An 11333-nucleotide genomic window follows, 5' to 3' on the forward strand; every position below is an offset into this window, starting at 1 on the left:
CCTATAAACAAAACCATGTGATAAGTTATACAATGCATACTACAAATAGAGCCAAAAAGTAATAATTTTCTCCATAATTTGGTAGTTGAAAGGGTATATTTTTTTATTTTTTTTAACAAACGATATTATTTACACTAAGGGGATGAGAGAGTGGGCTAAACCTCACGACAATAATGTGATTCAAATTCGTCTTTGACAAAAGTCGGACCTAAGACCTCACTTACAAGTAAAAAAGAATATCACTAGATCATATTACTAAGTGGCAACATGTACTAGTAAATTTGAATATATTGATTTTAGCAAACTATTTGCATCTCATATTTTGATTAAAAGCATTTACTCTTCATTTTGAGTTTGATTTTGCCCTGTCAGTATGACTTGTACGAAAAAACAAAAAAGACCTAATTTTGTGACGAGTTTGAGCTTGCTACTGTGTCTATAAAAAATTGCCCAATTATTTAATAAAAAGTTATGACGATGAAATAGGGTTTTTTTTTAAAAAAAAACTTTGAAAAACTTTCAGTAAAAATTATATTTTTACACTAAAAAATTAATTTTAGTACTATTTGTATTACCCTTTAGGGTTTTTTTTTATAAAAAAACTTTGAAAAACTTCTAGTAAAAATTATATTTTTACACTAAAAAGTCAATCTTGGTACTATTCGTATTATCCTTTGTTTTTTCGTTATCTTTAAAACTTAAAATTTTCAAACATTTTTCATAATTTTTTTTTTTTAATTATTTGAACTACAAACTCTCTTGGTTTTCAATTTTATTTTCAAAAGCAAAATTAGTTATTTATTTATTTTTTATTTCATTAAGGAGGCTCATTTAGCTCGCTTCTCTCTCTCTCTGTGGCACTCGCCTCCTAACAACTAAACCCTCCTTGAACCCTCCACGCTCCTTCCCAATTCGCGTTTCCTGCACTGACTGAGTTATGAGTTCGGCCGCTGCGCGATTCGCCAAGTTTATGCGAGTCTCCGTTCCTTCCTCGCCCACATCCTTACTCGGTTCTCTCTCTCTCTCTCTCTCTCCCCCAAAATATTATTAGTTTGTATTTGTGCATATGATTCCTGAATGTGTTATTTGCAGTGCTCAATTCTGATTTCTGATTTAGTACTTGCTTAAATTTTTTATTTTTGTTAATGGGTTGTGTTCAAACCCCTTTCAAATGGACTGTTTTTCCCAAATGCAAGTTTCTGCACAATTTAATGATCTTTTTGGTTTATTTGCTGTGTTATTTTCACTTTTGTATGTTTCCAGAGATGGGTTTAATCCAGAAAATCATTTTGAATAACTTGTTGCCTGGAATTCATCATGAGTACATGTTTTGTTGGTGAACGATTTTCTCGAATAGTGAAGAATGAGTGTTTTTAGGTTGATTATTTGGTGTTTATGTTTTTTTTTTTTTTTTTTTTTTTTTTACCATTATTACAGCAGTGGGTGTGCAAAGAAGCTCAAAATTGTGGTGCTCAAGCATCCCATCTGACTCTGACATTGGCAATGATGACACAAAGAACAATGGGGCAGAAGATGGTTTTGACGACTTTATTGGTGCGAAGAAAGATGTGAATTTGCAACCCCAAGGAGTTGATCCCAGGAGGGGCTGGGGATTTCGTGGTGTGCACAAGGTATTTCATATATAATTTCTACAGAAAACAAAAACGTAACTTTTACTTATGTGTATATTATCGAGTTTTCATGTGTGCGTGTGCGTGTGCGTGTGTATAGATTTAATTACAATTTTACACATACAAGGCATCATATCATAATTTGTAAAAGGTTTTTAAGGTCGCATGGAAGAAAATAAAGGATATTTCATTGGGGATGCTAGGACACAGAAACAACATAAATAATCAGATAGTATTTTTTTTTTTCCTTTGGTTTTTATATCAGTAATCAAGAGTTGAGTAGGGATATTCTCTTTCATATGATTATGCGAGGCTGTGCTGAATTTATGTAGGCAATTATCTGTGGAAAAGTTGGGCAAGCCCCTGTGCAAAAGATTTTGAGGAATGGTCGAACTGTAACCATCTTCACGGTTGGGACAGGAGGCATGTTTGACCAAAGGGTAATGGGAGCAAAGGACTTACCAAGACCTGCTCAATGGCATCGAATTGCTGTGCATAATGAAACACTTGGGGCTTATGCGGTTAAACAATTGGTTAAGAAGTATGTGTCTATTTTTTTAAAGGGAGTTTTAACAAAAAGCTCACGGTACTGTTCATTTTAACGAAAAACCACATTTTTACACTAAAAAGTTAATCCTGGTACTATTCACTTTACCTTTTATTTTGTCTTTATCATTAAAACTCAAAGTTTTCAAGCTCTTTTCATTAGTGTTTTTTTTTTTTTTTTTCAAATGAATGAATGTCTCTATATGTTGTGTCTCTAATGATGGGAGGTTTACTGCAGTGCATCAATCTATGTCGAGGGTGACATTGAAACTAGAGTTTACAATGACAGCATCAATGGTGAAGTGAAACATATTCCAGAGATATGCATTCGTCACGATGGTATAAATACCAGGATTTTCTTTTCCTTTTACTTTACTAAATTTATTTTTTTAGATTGGTTTTCTTTTTTCTGCAGTTCTTTTGGATAAACTTGTGTTAGTTCGTATACTTTTGCATCAGTTATAAATGTATTCCAACATTATGTTGCAATGATAACCTGGGAGGATATATCAATCTAACATTAAAATATTCTCGATGACTGAAATTCATTGAATTAAAGCTTTCATTGACGGATGAATAAACATGGCCACGAGGATTTATATTTTTGACCATGTTCTGCATCGACAGAAAGTGCTGATATGGCAAATAAGAGTGAAAGGTTCAACTTCAATATTTAGTTTGATTCCGTAGATACTTGAAAGGTCTACCCCATCCCTCCAATCTTTAAAAATCAAGTACAGAAATAGAAAACATATTCATTTCATGTAGATGCTATATAATTCAACTGTTCTCCTTCCATAATGGCACTGTGAAATTTCTAATAGTGTGATATGATATCAGGGAAGCTTCGTCTTATAAAGACTGGAGAAAGCATAAGCAGTATATCGTTGGATGATCTGCGTAAGTTCCTTTACTTTATTTAACATTTAAACTGATGTCATGCCCAACTGGTAAATAGTAATCTCCTCCTGTGCTATCGTTTTGAGACTGCGGTTGGATACAAACATTACGTGTAAGCAGTGTTACTTCTGTGCTCCGCTGAAGTTTTTCAGACCAACCACCGCAGTCATTTGAGTTATACCATTCCATCTTTTGACATTTATATTTTGATCAATGTGCTCATTGGTTACTTGCAGGGGAAGATTTGCTTTAGCTAACGGAACAGTTGATTAGCGCATCAGGGAAAACTCCGCTTTGGAAACGGAACATATCTCAAGCCACTTTTGTAGGAAACTGGTTGCATTTGCTAGTCTAGTCTGGTTGTAACCCGGCAAAGAGAAATCGATGGAGTTTTGTTCTTCTAATGTGTTGATATATCACTCAGTTTACTCCCGTGAATGAAGCTATTTATCCTTTCCTCTCGTTTGGAGAACGTAGAGTGCTTAACGATTGAGGTCATTATGTAAAAAACTATTTATGTTCTTAAATCCCACTAAATGAAGTCATTTACTGTTCTCTCAACTATTTTAGGGGCCTGTTTCGAAATGCTTCTCTAAAAAGCACTTCAAGTGCTTTTGGCAACTAAAAACACATTTTTTTTCAGCCAAACATTGTGAGTAGTGCTTTTAATAAATTGAAAGTGCTTGAAGTTATTTTAAAAGCACTTATAAACCGTCCCTTATTGTTTTTATTGTAGGACTCAAAATTTGAAAAAACCACTTTGCTTTCTATATACGTTGCACGTCATTGTTCTGCTCATAACTCCATAGTTATACTTTATACAAGCGATTCAGAAGGTGGAAGAATTAAACGATTTTAGGTTTAGAGATAAATGTTTTTAATTACTTGAACAAAAAGTTCCTTGCACAAATGTTTGCATTGAAAATGTAATTAACATAAGTAGTTTGTGGATGGTTTACGGGGTCCAGGTATAAACCACTTATTCTTTTAAATAAAGATTGTATCATTGACTTGGTCCCTTACAATATAAGATACAATTTTTCAGTAGACAACATGATCGTCGACAACCAAGTATTTAGAGGAACGATTCCGCACACTTTTTCTTCTTCTGCACATTAATTTGATTATTTCTGTCAATTTTATTCATTTATTTGACATAAAACTATAAATAAATAATGCAGGAGTCGTGGCCTAATGTTTTAAATTCACAGTTCTTAAACCATATCATTTGGAACTTTGTCCTTTGCTTGATCCCAGAGGATATGTTGCTTTATGGAGGCCACTTTGGGAAATGGGTGCCTCACTGCCCCTCAAAGGGAAAAAGAGACCAAAAAACTTATTGAAATTGGAAAGGAAGTAGGATTGGTGTGACATTGATCTTAACCCAAATGTCCTTCAAATGTATAGAAACAACGACAGTCTACACTAAATTAATTTAAATTATAAAAAATTAAAAATCGAATTTGGGTTCATAGAATAAAGCAAATTGTTGTGGCCAACCTGATAGATCCCAAATTGGCAACCTAAAGATCAAAATTTTATGCTAAAAAATGGGACGAGAATGTGAATTCAAACTCGAAATCTCTTTCACTAACGGGAAAAATTAGATGGTCTTTGAAGATCGATTGACCTAACTGATCTTAACCTTTGCTTTCTCTCTCGTTTCCCTTCCAAATTAGTTGCCACTTGTTATTTCCTTTCCAATGGGTGAAATCAGATAATTAGCTTCACCATCATGGGAGAGATTTTCCAGTGTCCAGAAACACGAGCACATACGACAAATGTCGTTATACAAGTGTAGGGACATTTAAAAAAAAAAAAATTTCCTCTACTTGTATAATTACATATAACATACTATCCCGTATTCTAGACAGATTGAAAAATCTCTCAATGGAGCCCATAGACTTAACAGTATCAGTGCTTTTGGTATTTAGGATTTGAATATTCAAGTAATTTCTGAATCTCTTCATCAAATTCTTAATGCACTAACAGTTGTTGGCAGACCTTTGTTGATAATCATCATTTGTTAAAAATAAAAACATTACGCTAACCAACTAGTCTAACTCACATATGTCGACTTTTATAACATAATTAAGTCGTGTTAATCACATAACTAAGTACATATATATATTTTTCAAATTTCCGTTTTAATAAACGAATCCTTCTGATGCTAAACCCTAAAAATAATATAGACGTTTAGTTTTCAGATGTCTTGCATCCTCTCTCTCTCTCTCTGCTGCATTCAGATATGGTTTTTAAACTTTCTGTGTTCATGCTCATCAGTCTTACGACCATCATCAAAACAGTCCACGTGTCAGCTCTTGGTGCTTGCCCTAAACGTGGCAACATGGAAGTTCCGTACCCTTTTGGTACAGACGACACGTGCGGGGGACTCAAGTTACAAACTCTACTGCAACAACAATGGAGAGTTCTTGAGTTCCAGTCAGCTGAAGGCTTCAGCTACAGGAGCCTCAGCATTGACCTAGGTGCTCATAAAAACCACATGATCACGTACAAGATGACGACACGTGTCGCTCTACCGATTTCTCTTCAGAAGTTCTGAGACTCTTGATGAACAGTTTCCCTTCAACGTGTGTATTCGGAACACTCACATTGATCAACTGCTGCGACGATCTTCTCCGATCGCCTCTCAACTGTTCCCCAAACAGCCTCTGTAGGGTTTGTGAGGAGAACATGTTGGACGGTAGGAATAGTGCATGCAAAAGCAGGCTCTGCTGCAGTTACTCTAAAGACTCACACATGACGTTGTATGTGATTAGGGTTAGGGTTAGGGTTAGAGGGTGCACTGCTTGTACAAGTCTTCCTCTTCCACCGACGGTGCTTCTCTTTTTGTAGCTTTTCGCGAGCACGACCAAACCCACGAGGGATCCATTTGTGGGAAAAAAAACAATCGTACAGTTTTCGCAAGCTTGAACGATAAGCAAGATGTTACAAGCCATTTAAAAGCAGGCTTACCATTTATCGAGTCACACAAGTATTTTTTTAATCTAATTTTTTTGTCGAAATAAAGAAATTAATAAAAAAGTTCAAGTGGGTCTCAGAATATCTTTTAGTTAGTTTTTTATTTTTTGCACAAACAATATTCACTCACGTTAAGATCATCTTCAACTTTTATGTTAAAACTTAAATTTTTTAACTTAGAAAATTTAGGTTTTAATTCAGAAATAATTTTTTTATTCCAACCTAGCCCAAAATTATTAAGAATGAATTTTGGATAAATTTTTTTCTTAAAGAAACCTTTTTTTTTCCAAAAAAAAAAAATTGTAGAGTATTCAAATTTAATTTTATGAAGATTTTAATTTAAAAATTTTATATTATGATAAATATTGAAAAATCACTAAACATACATCATAAAACTCATGGAACACTATGAAAATATATGAAACAGATGAAATTTTTTTTTTTTCATTTTCTTTGGCTGTTAGATTTAAATTTAGATCGTTAGATCTTTTGTTTTTTTTTTTTTTTTTAACCATTAGACTTGATCATATTAGATCTTAGCCGTTGAATTCAATAAATTAATAAATATAAAACAAAAAAATATACACATATATGATAAACCAACCCACTAACCAAGGAGAAATCTTGGCCTAAATTTACACAAATGAGTTTTAGGTTAAAACTCATATTTGCCCCAGGAGTTTGAGCAAGTTAGAATGAGTTTAGAACCTAAAATTTAAATTTTACTCCAAGGATTGAAGTAGGTCTAAAGGGATGAGAAAGAGAGCTCAAACTTCACAATGGACTAGTCATAATAATGTGATTCAAATTCACCTTTAGCGATAATCGAACATAATATCTCACTTACAAGTGAAGAGGAATACCACTAGACCATAGTTCTATAGGGCAGCTTTTCGTCAGTTTTAACATCTCACAATGTCCAGTACAAACAATTGTGGTGCTTAAATCTTACTCTTGTATTTCAAAACAGCAACTAAACCAGAAAAGCTTGTATAGACAGTATCCATTTCATGCAAATTGTTCTCCAGTTAGGCACATTTGGAGTAAAACACAATCAGGCAACTAAAGACAGCTCGTTACATGAAAAAAAACACAGCAAATTGACAAGATCAAACCAGCATTTGTAGACCACTGCAAACAAGTGCTAAAAAAAATTGGCTATCGATTATATATTAATTTGTTGTAACACAGTAAGTAGAGGGAACAACAATGAGTTAGATTCGTTCTAACAAAACGATTACTCAAACCTTCAATTTACTTACAAATTAAAGCTGTTAGCGATAACACTTCAACTCTTTGTCAGTCAGTCAAACAGCCGAGCACAAACCAGAAACGTCACAAAGTTTCGACACACTGCAAAACACCTACTTTACTCTGCATATCTCAACTTCATTTCTTACACACATCTATAAATAGTCACCACCTGAAAAACGAAAACCAAGCATATGCTCACACTGCCAGATAAAAAAATACAACTTAGTGAACGTAATTGGGTAAATTACTACAAGACCACTGTGGGTCTGGTCAGTCTTTTTCCTTCCATGGCGTCTTTCTTGTTCTGACACTTTGCGCAGAGGAAGGGGCCTTCCCATGGCTTTGATGCCGGGGAGAAGAAAGGCGCAGAGTTTACTGATAAACCTTCAACTTGGGGCTGATCCACTTGGCAGACTGCGCAACGGAAAATCCCCGAATTTGCATCCAGAGGAGAATCCTTACCCAACCTGTATTTCCGTCAAGAAAGGAAAGAAATTAGGGTTGCTTTCAAACTAGAAATACAGTCTAATAATTAGCAGTTAGATAATAAACCATGCTGAACTGACCTTTCATCGAGCATTGCTGAACCTTCTTCAAACAACTCCTCCACAACTCCGATAGCAGAAAGTTTATTTGTCTTGTTCACGGAGTTCTGACTTTTCTTCCCAAAGATAAGTGAAGCAAGCATGTTTGGTTTTTTAATTGGTGGTGGAGGTAAGACAGGATGGCCAGAAGGGATTATGTCAACAACTACGCAGGTTGTATCATCTTTCAGTCCCCTTGACCTCAGAGCCTCCTAAGACAGAACAAAGAAAATCGGGACTAGATCAGTAAAAACAGGCTTAATTCTCTTGGGTTGTACATAATGTTTGTATTTAAGGTGCATCACCTTAACGACCAGCTTTGCAGCAAGCTCTGCAGGCAATCCTCGACATGACTTGGCAGCCATATCAGAAGACAAAGCATCCCAGATGCCATCAGAAGCTATTATAAGTCTTCCCCCAGCATTTGAAAGCTGCATAACCAGGGAAAATAGTTGCTGAGAATTAAAACCTTGTAAAAGCATAGTAAAATAGAACCATTGTCAATAGTACAAGATGAAGTCACCTTCACTTGCTTGACATGGGGTATGGGGACAATGTATTCTCCCACATCTGTGTCACCAATTGACCTAGAAAGGCATAATCCACCAGGCCAGCAGCGAAGGGGACCAACCTGAACCATGTAAACATAAGAAATTTAGACCATAAAAAAAATGATTCATTGAAATGCCTTTCAGTTTACAAGTTAAACGGGTGAACAAAATAAACTAGGATATACCTCATTGCCCCCAAAAATATTGAGCCTTCCTACTTCACCGCCACTGGCAGTAACACGCTCCCTCTCTTCTTCATTTTCTTCCAGCCTGTGATCAACAGTTAAGAGTGAAACAACACCTCCCTGTGTGTCTAATATACATCGAGAATCCCCAACAGATGCAACAGTCACAGTCCAATCATCAATCACAACAAAAGTCACTGTTGTACCAGAAGTTTCCCCTGAGGTTGAAATTAAATCAGAAAGCTACGCAAAACAAAATCAAGCAAATCAAATAAATAATTACTGGAAATCAAATGGCTTGATGTTATACCTTTCTGTTGAAATTCTATATCAGTTTTGACAAATCCTGCAACCAGCGCCCGAGGAAGGGCTTGCAGCCATTCATCCCTACTAGTTCCTTGAGGAATGGCACTCAAAACATTAGCCAATAAATTCTCCTTGGTAAAAATAGCAGCTGATATACCATTATGCCCATCAAAAATCTGCGGACAAATAATTTCAATTTTGTATCAGAAAGAGTGAGGGAATGAAGTGATGCTCTATTGGTGCTGACAAATGTATGAAAAGAAGAAAAGTTACTAAACAGTGATTGCTCATTTATCACACCGTTTCAAACCTAAGAAGAACAATGTTCCACTCAACCGGACACAAATGCAACTATCAAATTCACTCAAGGTAATCTTTTCACTTTTAATGATTCTCAAATTCTTTTCCTTCTCTTCAGTTTTCAGCAGCCAAACAAAGATCAGTTGTCCTTTATATAGGTACAAAGACAGAAATTAGATGGGGAAAGTACCGCAAAGACAGAAAATGATGTTGACGGATCCGAATGAATTCTTTGGCAATCAGTTTTTATAAGAAAGTAATCTTCTCCTTTCTTCGCCAAACCAGCCTGCCCATACTTCAAATAAGGTTTCTCAACTTTCTCACCCCTAAGCTCACGACCAATCAGAGTCGCAAGTGGAGTGAGAGGAGATTTCATCGTCGATACTTCAATCTGGCTCATTTTAGTGTCCGTTGGGACATTTCCAAGACCCAAGTGCCAAAACCCTATTCATCCAAACGATTAAACAAAATCCTGTCAGATCTTCATTGCAAACGTGTAAATCTAAATGAACTAAATCACCTCATTGGTCCACCAAATGACTTAAATGATTCACACATCAAAGTTAAAAATGATAACTAGATAACGGAGCATATGGCACTAAATTTATACACATTAGAAGCTTTTCACTACGCCTACTGAATCTAAAACCATCCCCGGAAACTGACCCAATGCTTCTATGCCCATAATTCATAAAACCGGAAAGCTACAAACGAAACAGAGCTAGATACAATTTCTAAGGGGAAAACAAAAGCCAACAGAATTCATACCGAAAGAGGAAAAAGAAAAAGCTGTTCTTGCTCAGTATAATTTTATAAATTTAGTACCTTTTCCTCAAAACAACAACCGATCAGAAGCCATTTTACACCAACAAAATGAGAAAATTATATAAAAGCAATTTACAAAAACCACACCTAGCAATAAAAAAATTTTAAATTATCATAAATAGTAAAGGGCGAATTCAAACAAAAGACTTCACAAAATATGCAAAAATGGTCCCTTTTAGAACCCGAAATCCATCGAAAGATCCCAGTAAAGCAATCTACTGAATCCTCAAGAAGTAAAATTAAGCTAACCACGAACTATACGAATCATAAAAACTGCAAAATTAAAAACTGGGGAAATTCAGAAATAGCAAAAAAATGGAAAAATCAGAGGGAAACATTGGGGTACCTTCGAATGCAGAGCAAAAACACTGACAGTCAGAGAAGGATCGAGCAGGGAGGATCCGACATTGAAGCCCATCTACAAGTCCTCCATTGGAATTGAGCTCGCACTGGTTCGAGAACAAACCCTAGGAGAGCGAAAGCGTCGCACCTTTTCTGTGATTTGATTGGAAGACAGCTTAGAGAGAGGAGATGTGCAGAGAGAGAGAGAGAGAGAGGGGTGGGATTTTGGGGAGAAAACTGTGATGCATGAGATTTATGTCCGAATTCTCCGGCGGAGAATTGTAAATTGGTGGGGGTGAAATGACGGAAGTGCCCTCCTATGGAGTGGGGTTTGGTTGACAGTTGGGCCCTTTGACTAACGCAGCTGGATGTGGTTGCCTGCATGATCCACCGGCTGGTGGGGACTTGTGGAGCCGCATCGTTCGTATCGTATCTTTTTGTTTTTTTTTTTTTTTATTTCGACGTAATATTTACGTTTGTTGCAAACCCCCATTTGTGAATCATGGATATTCATCAGATCAAAATAAACAATCAGAATTGTTCAATTTGTTAATTTTTAGTGGAAGATCAAGTTGATAAATTCATTTGAATTAAAGATCGTTTAATCATTCAAATGTATCAAATAAAAAGACGGTTCATCATGAATATATTATTTGGTACATATACTTAGGAGTGCAACTCGGGCGGGTTGGATGGTCAACCCAACCCTAACCCATTCTTTACAATTCAGGTTTGAGTTGGGTTTGGATTCATGCGGATTTAGTTGAGTTCGGGTTTTAATTGGGTTTGGATTTATTCGGATTTGTCAACTTTATCAAGTCCAATCTTATTACACCTTGTTTTCCTTGATTTTTCATATTTTGAATGAAACAACGTCAATGTTAGTTAAATTTTCATTTACACATCATCATCCACACAAAAGTTAAA

At 35.6% G+C, this 11333-nt stretch overlaps 2 protein-coding genes across 2 annotated transcripts; one reads left to right on the forward strand and one right to left on the reverse strand.

Annotated features, from left to right (window-relative positions):
- Positions 1 to 836: 836 nt before the first annotated feature.
- On the forward strand, positions 837 to 3631 carry LOC137745925 (single-stranded DNA-binding protein, mitochondrial-like). Its single transcript, XM_068485956.1, has 6 exons — positions 837 to 1010; positions 1438 to 1631; positions 1964 to 2172; positions 2416 to 2516; positions 3018 to 3077; positions 3314 to 3631. Exons 1-6 carry the CDS (start codon positions 938 to 940, stop codon positions 3328 to 3330), a joined length of 654 nt encoding a protein of 217 aa, XP_068342057.1. The 5' UTR covers positions 837 to 937; the 3' UTR covers positions 3331 to 3631.
- Positions 3632 to 7204: 3573 nt separating this feature from the next.
- Positions 7205 to 10638, reverse strand: LOC137745226 (probable protein phosphatase 2C 5). Its single transcript, XM_068485143.1, has 8 exons — positions 10411 to 10638; positions 9430 to 9683; positions 8944 to 9115; positions 8634 to 8851; positions 8421 to 8528; positions 8203 to 8328; positions 7880 to 8109; positions 7205 to 7780 (listed from the first exon to the last, which is right to left on the reverse strand). Exons 2-8 carry the CDS (start codon positions 9637 to 9639, stop codon positions 7561 to 7563), a joined length of 1284 nt encoding a protein of 427 aa, XP_068341244.1. The 5' UTR covers positions 9640 to 9683; positions 10411 to 10638; the 3' UTR covers positions 7205 to 7560.
- Between the last annotated feature and the right edge of the window lie 695 nt (positions 10639 to 11333).

This window comes from Pyrus communis, chromosome 9 (assembly GCF_963583255.1).
Source record: "Pyrus communis chromosome 9, drPyrComm1.1, whole genome shotgun sequence".
Classification (NCBI taxonomy): Eukaryota; Viridiplantae; Streptophyta; class Magnoliopsida; order Rosales; family Rosaceae; genus Pyrus; species Pyrus communis.

Coding starts and splice junctions, on each gene's coding strand:
- LOC137745925 (XM_068485956.1), top strand. CDS start 938: ATGAGTTCGGCCGCTGCGCGATTCGCCAAGTTTATGCGAGTCTCCGTT. Junction 1,632..1,963: donor GATTTCGTGGTGTGCACAAG/GTATTTCATATA, acceptor GAATTTATGTAG/GCAATTATCTGTGGAAAAGT. Junction 2,173..2,415: donor GTTAAACAATTGGTTAAGAA/GTATGTGTCTAT, acceptor GGTTTACTGCAG/TGCATCAATCTATGTCGAGG.
- LOC137745226 (XM_068485143.1), bottom strand. CDS start 9,639: ATGAGCCAGATTGAAGTATCGACGATGAAATCTCCTCTCACTCCACTT. Junction 8,329..8,420: donor CCCATGTCAAGCAAGTGAAG/GTGACTTCATCT, acceptor CTGGTTATGCAG/CTTTCAAATGCTGGGGGAAG. Junction 8,110..8,202: donor CTGCAAAGCTGGTCGTTAAG/GTGATGCACCTT, acceptor GTTCTGTCTTAG/GAGGCTCTGAGGTCAAGGGG.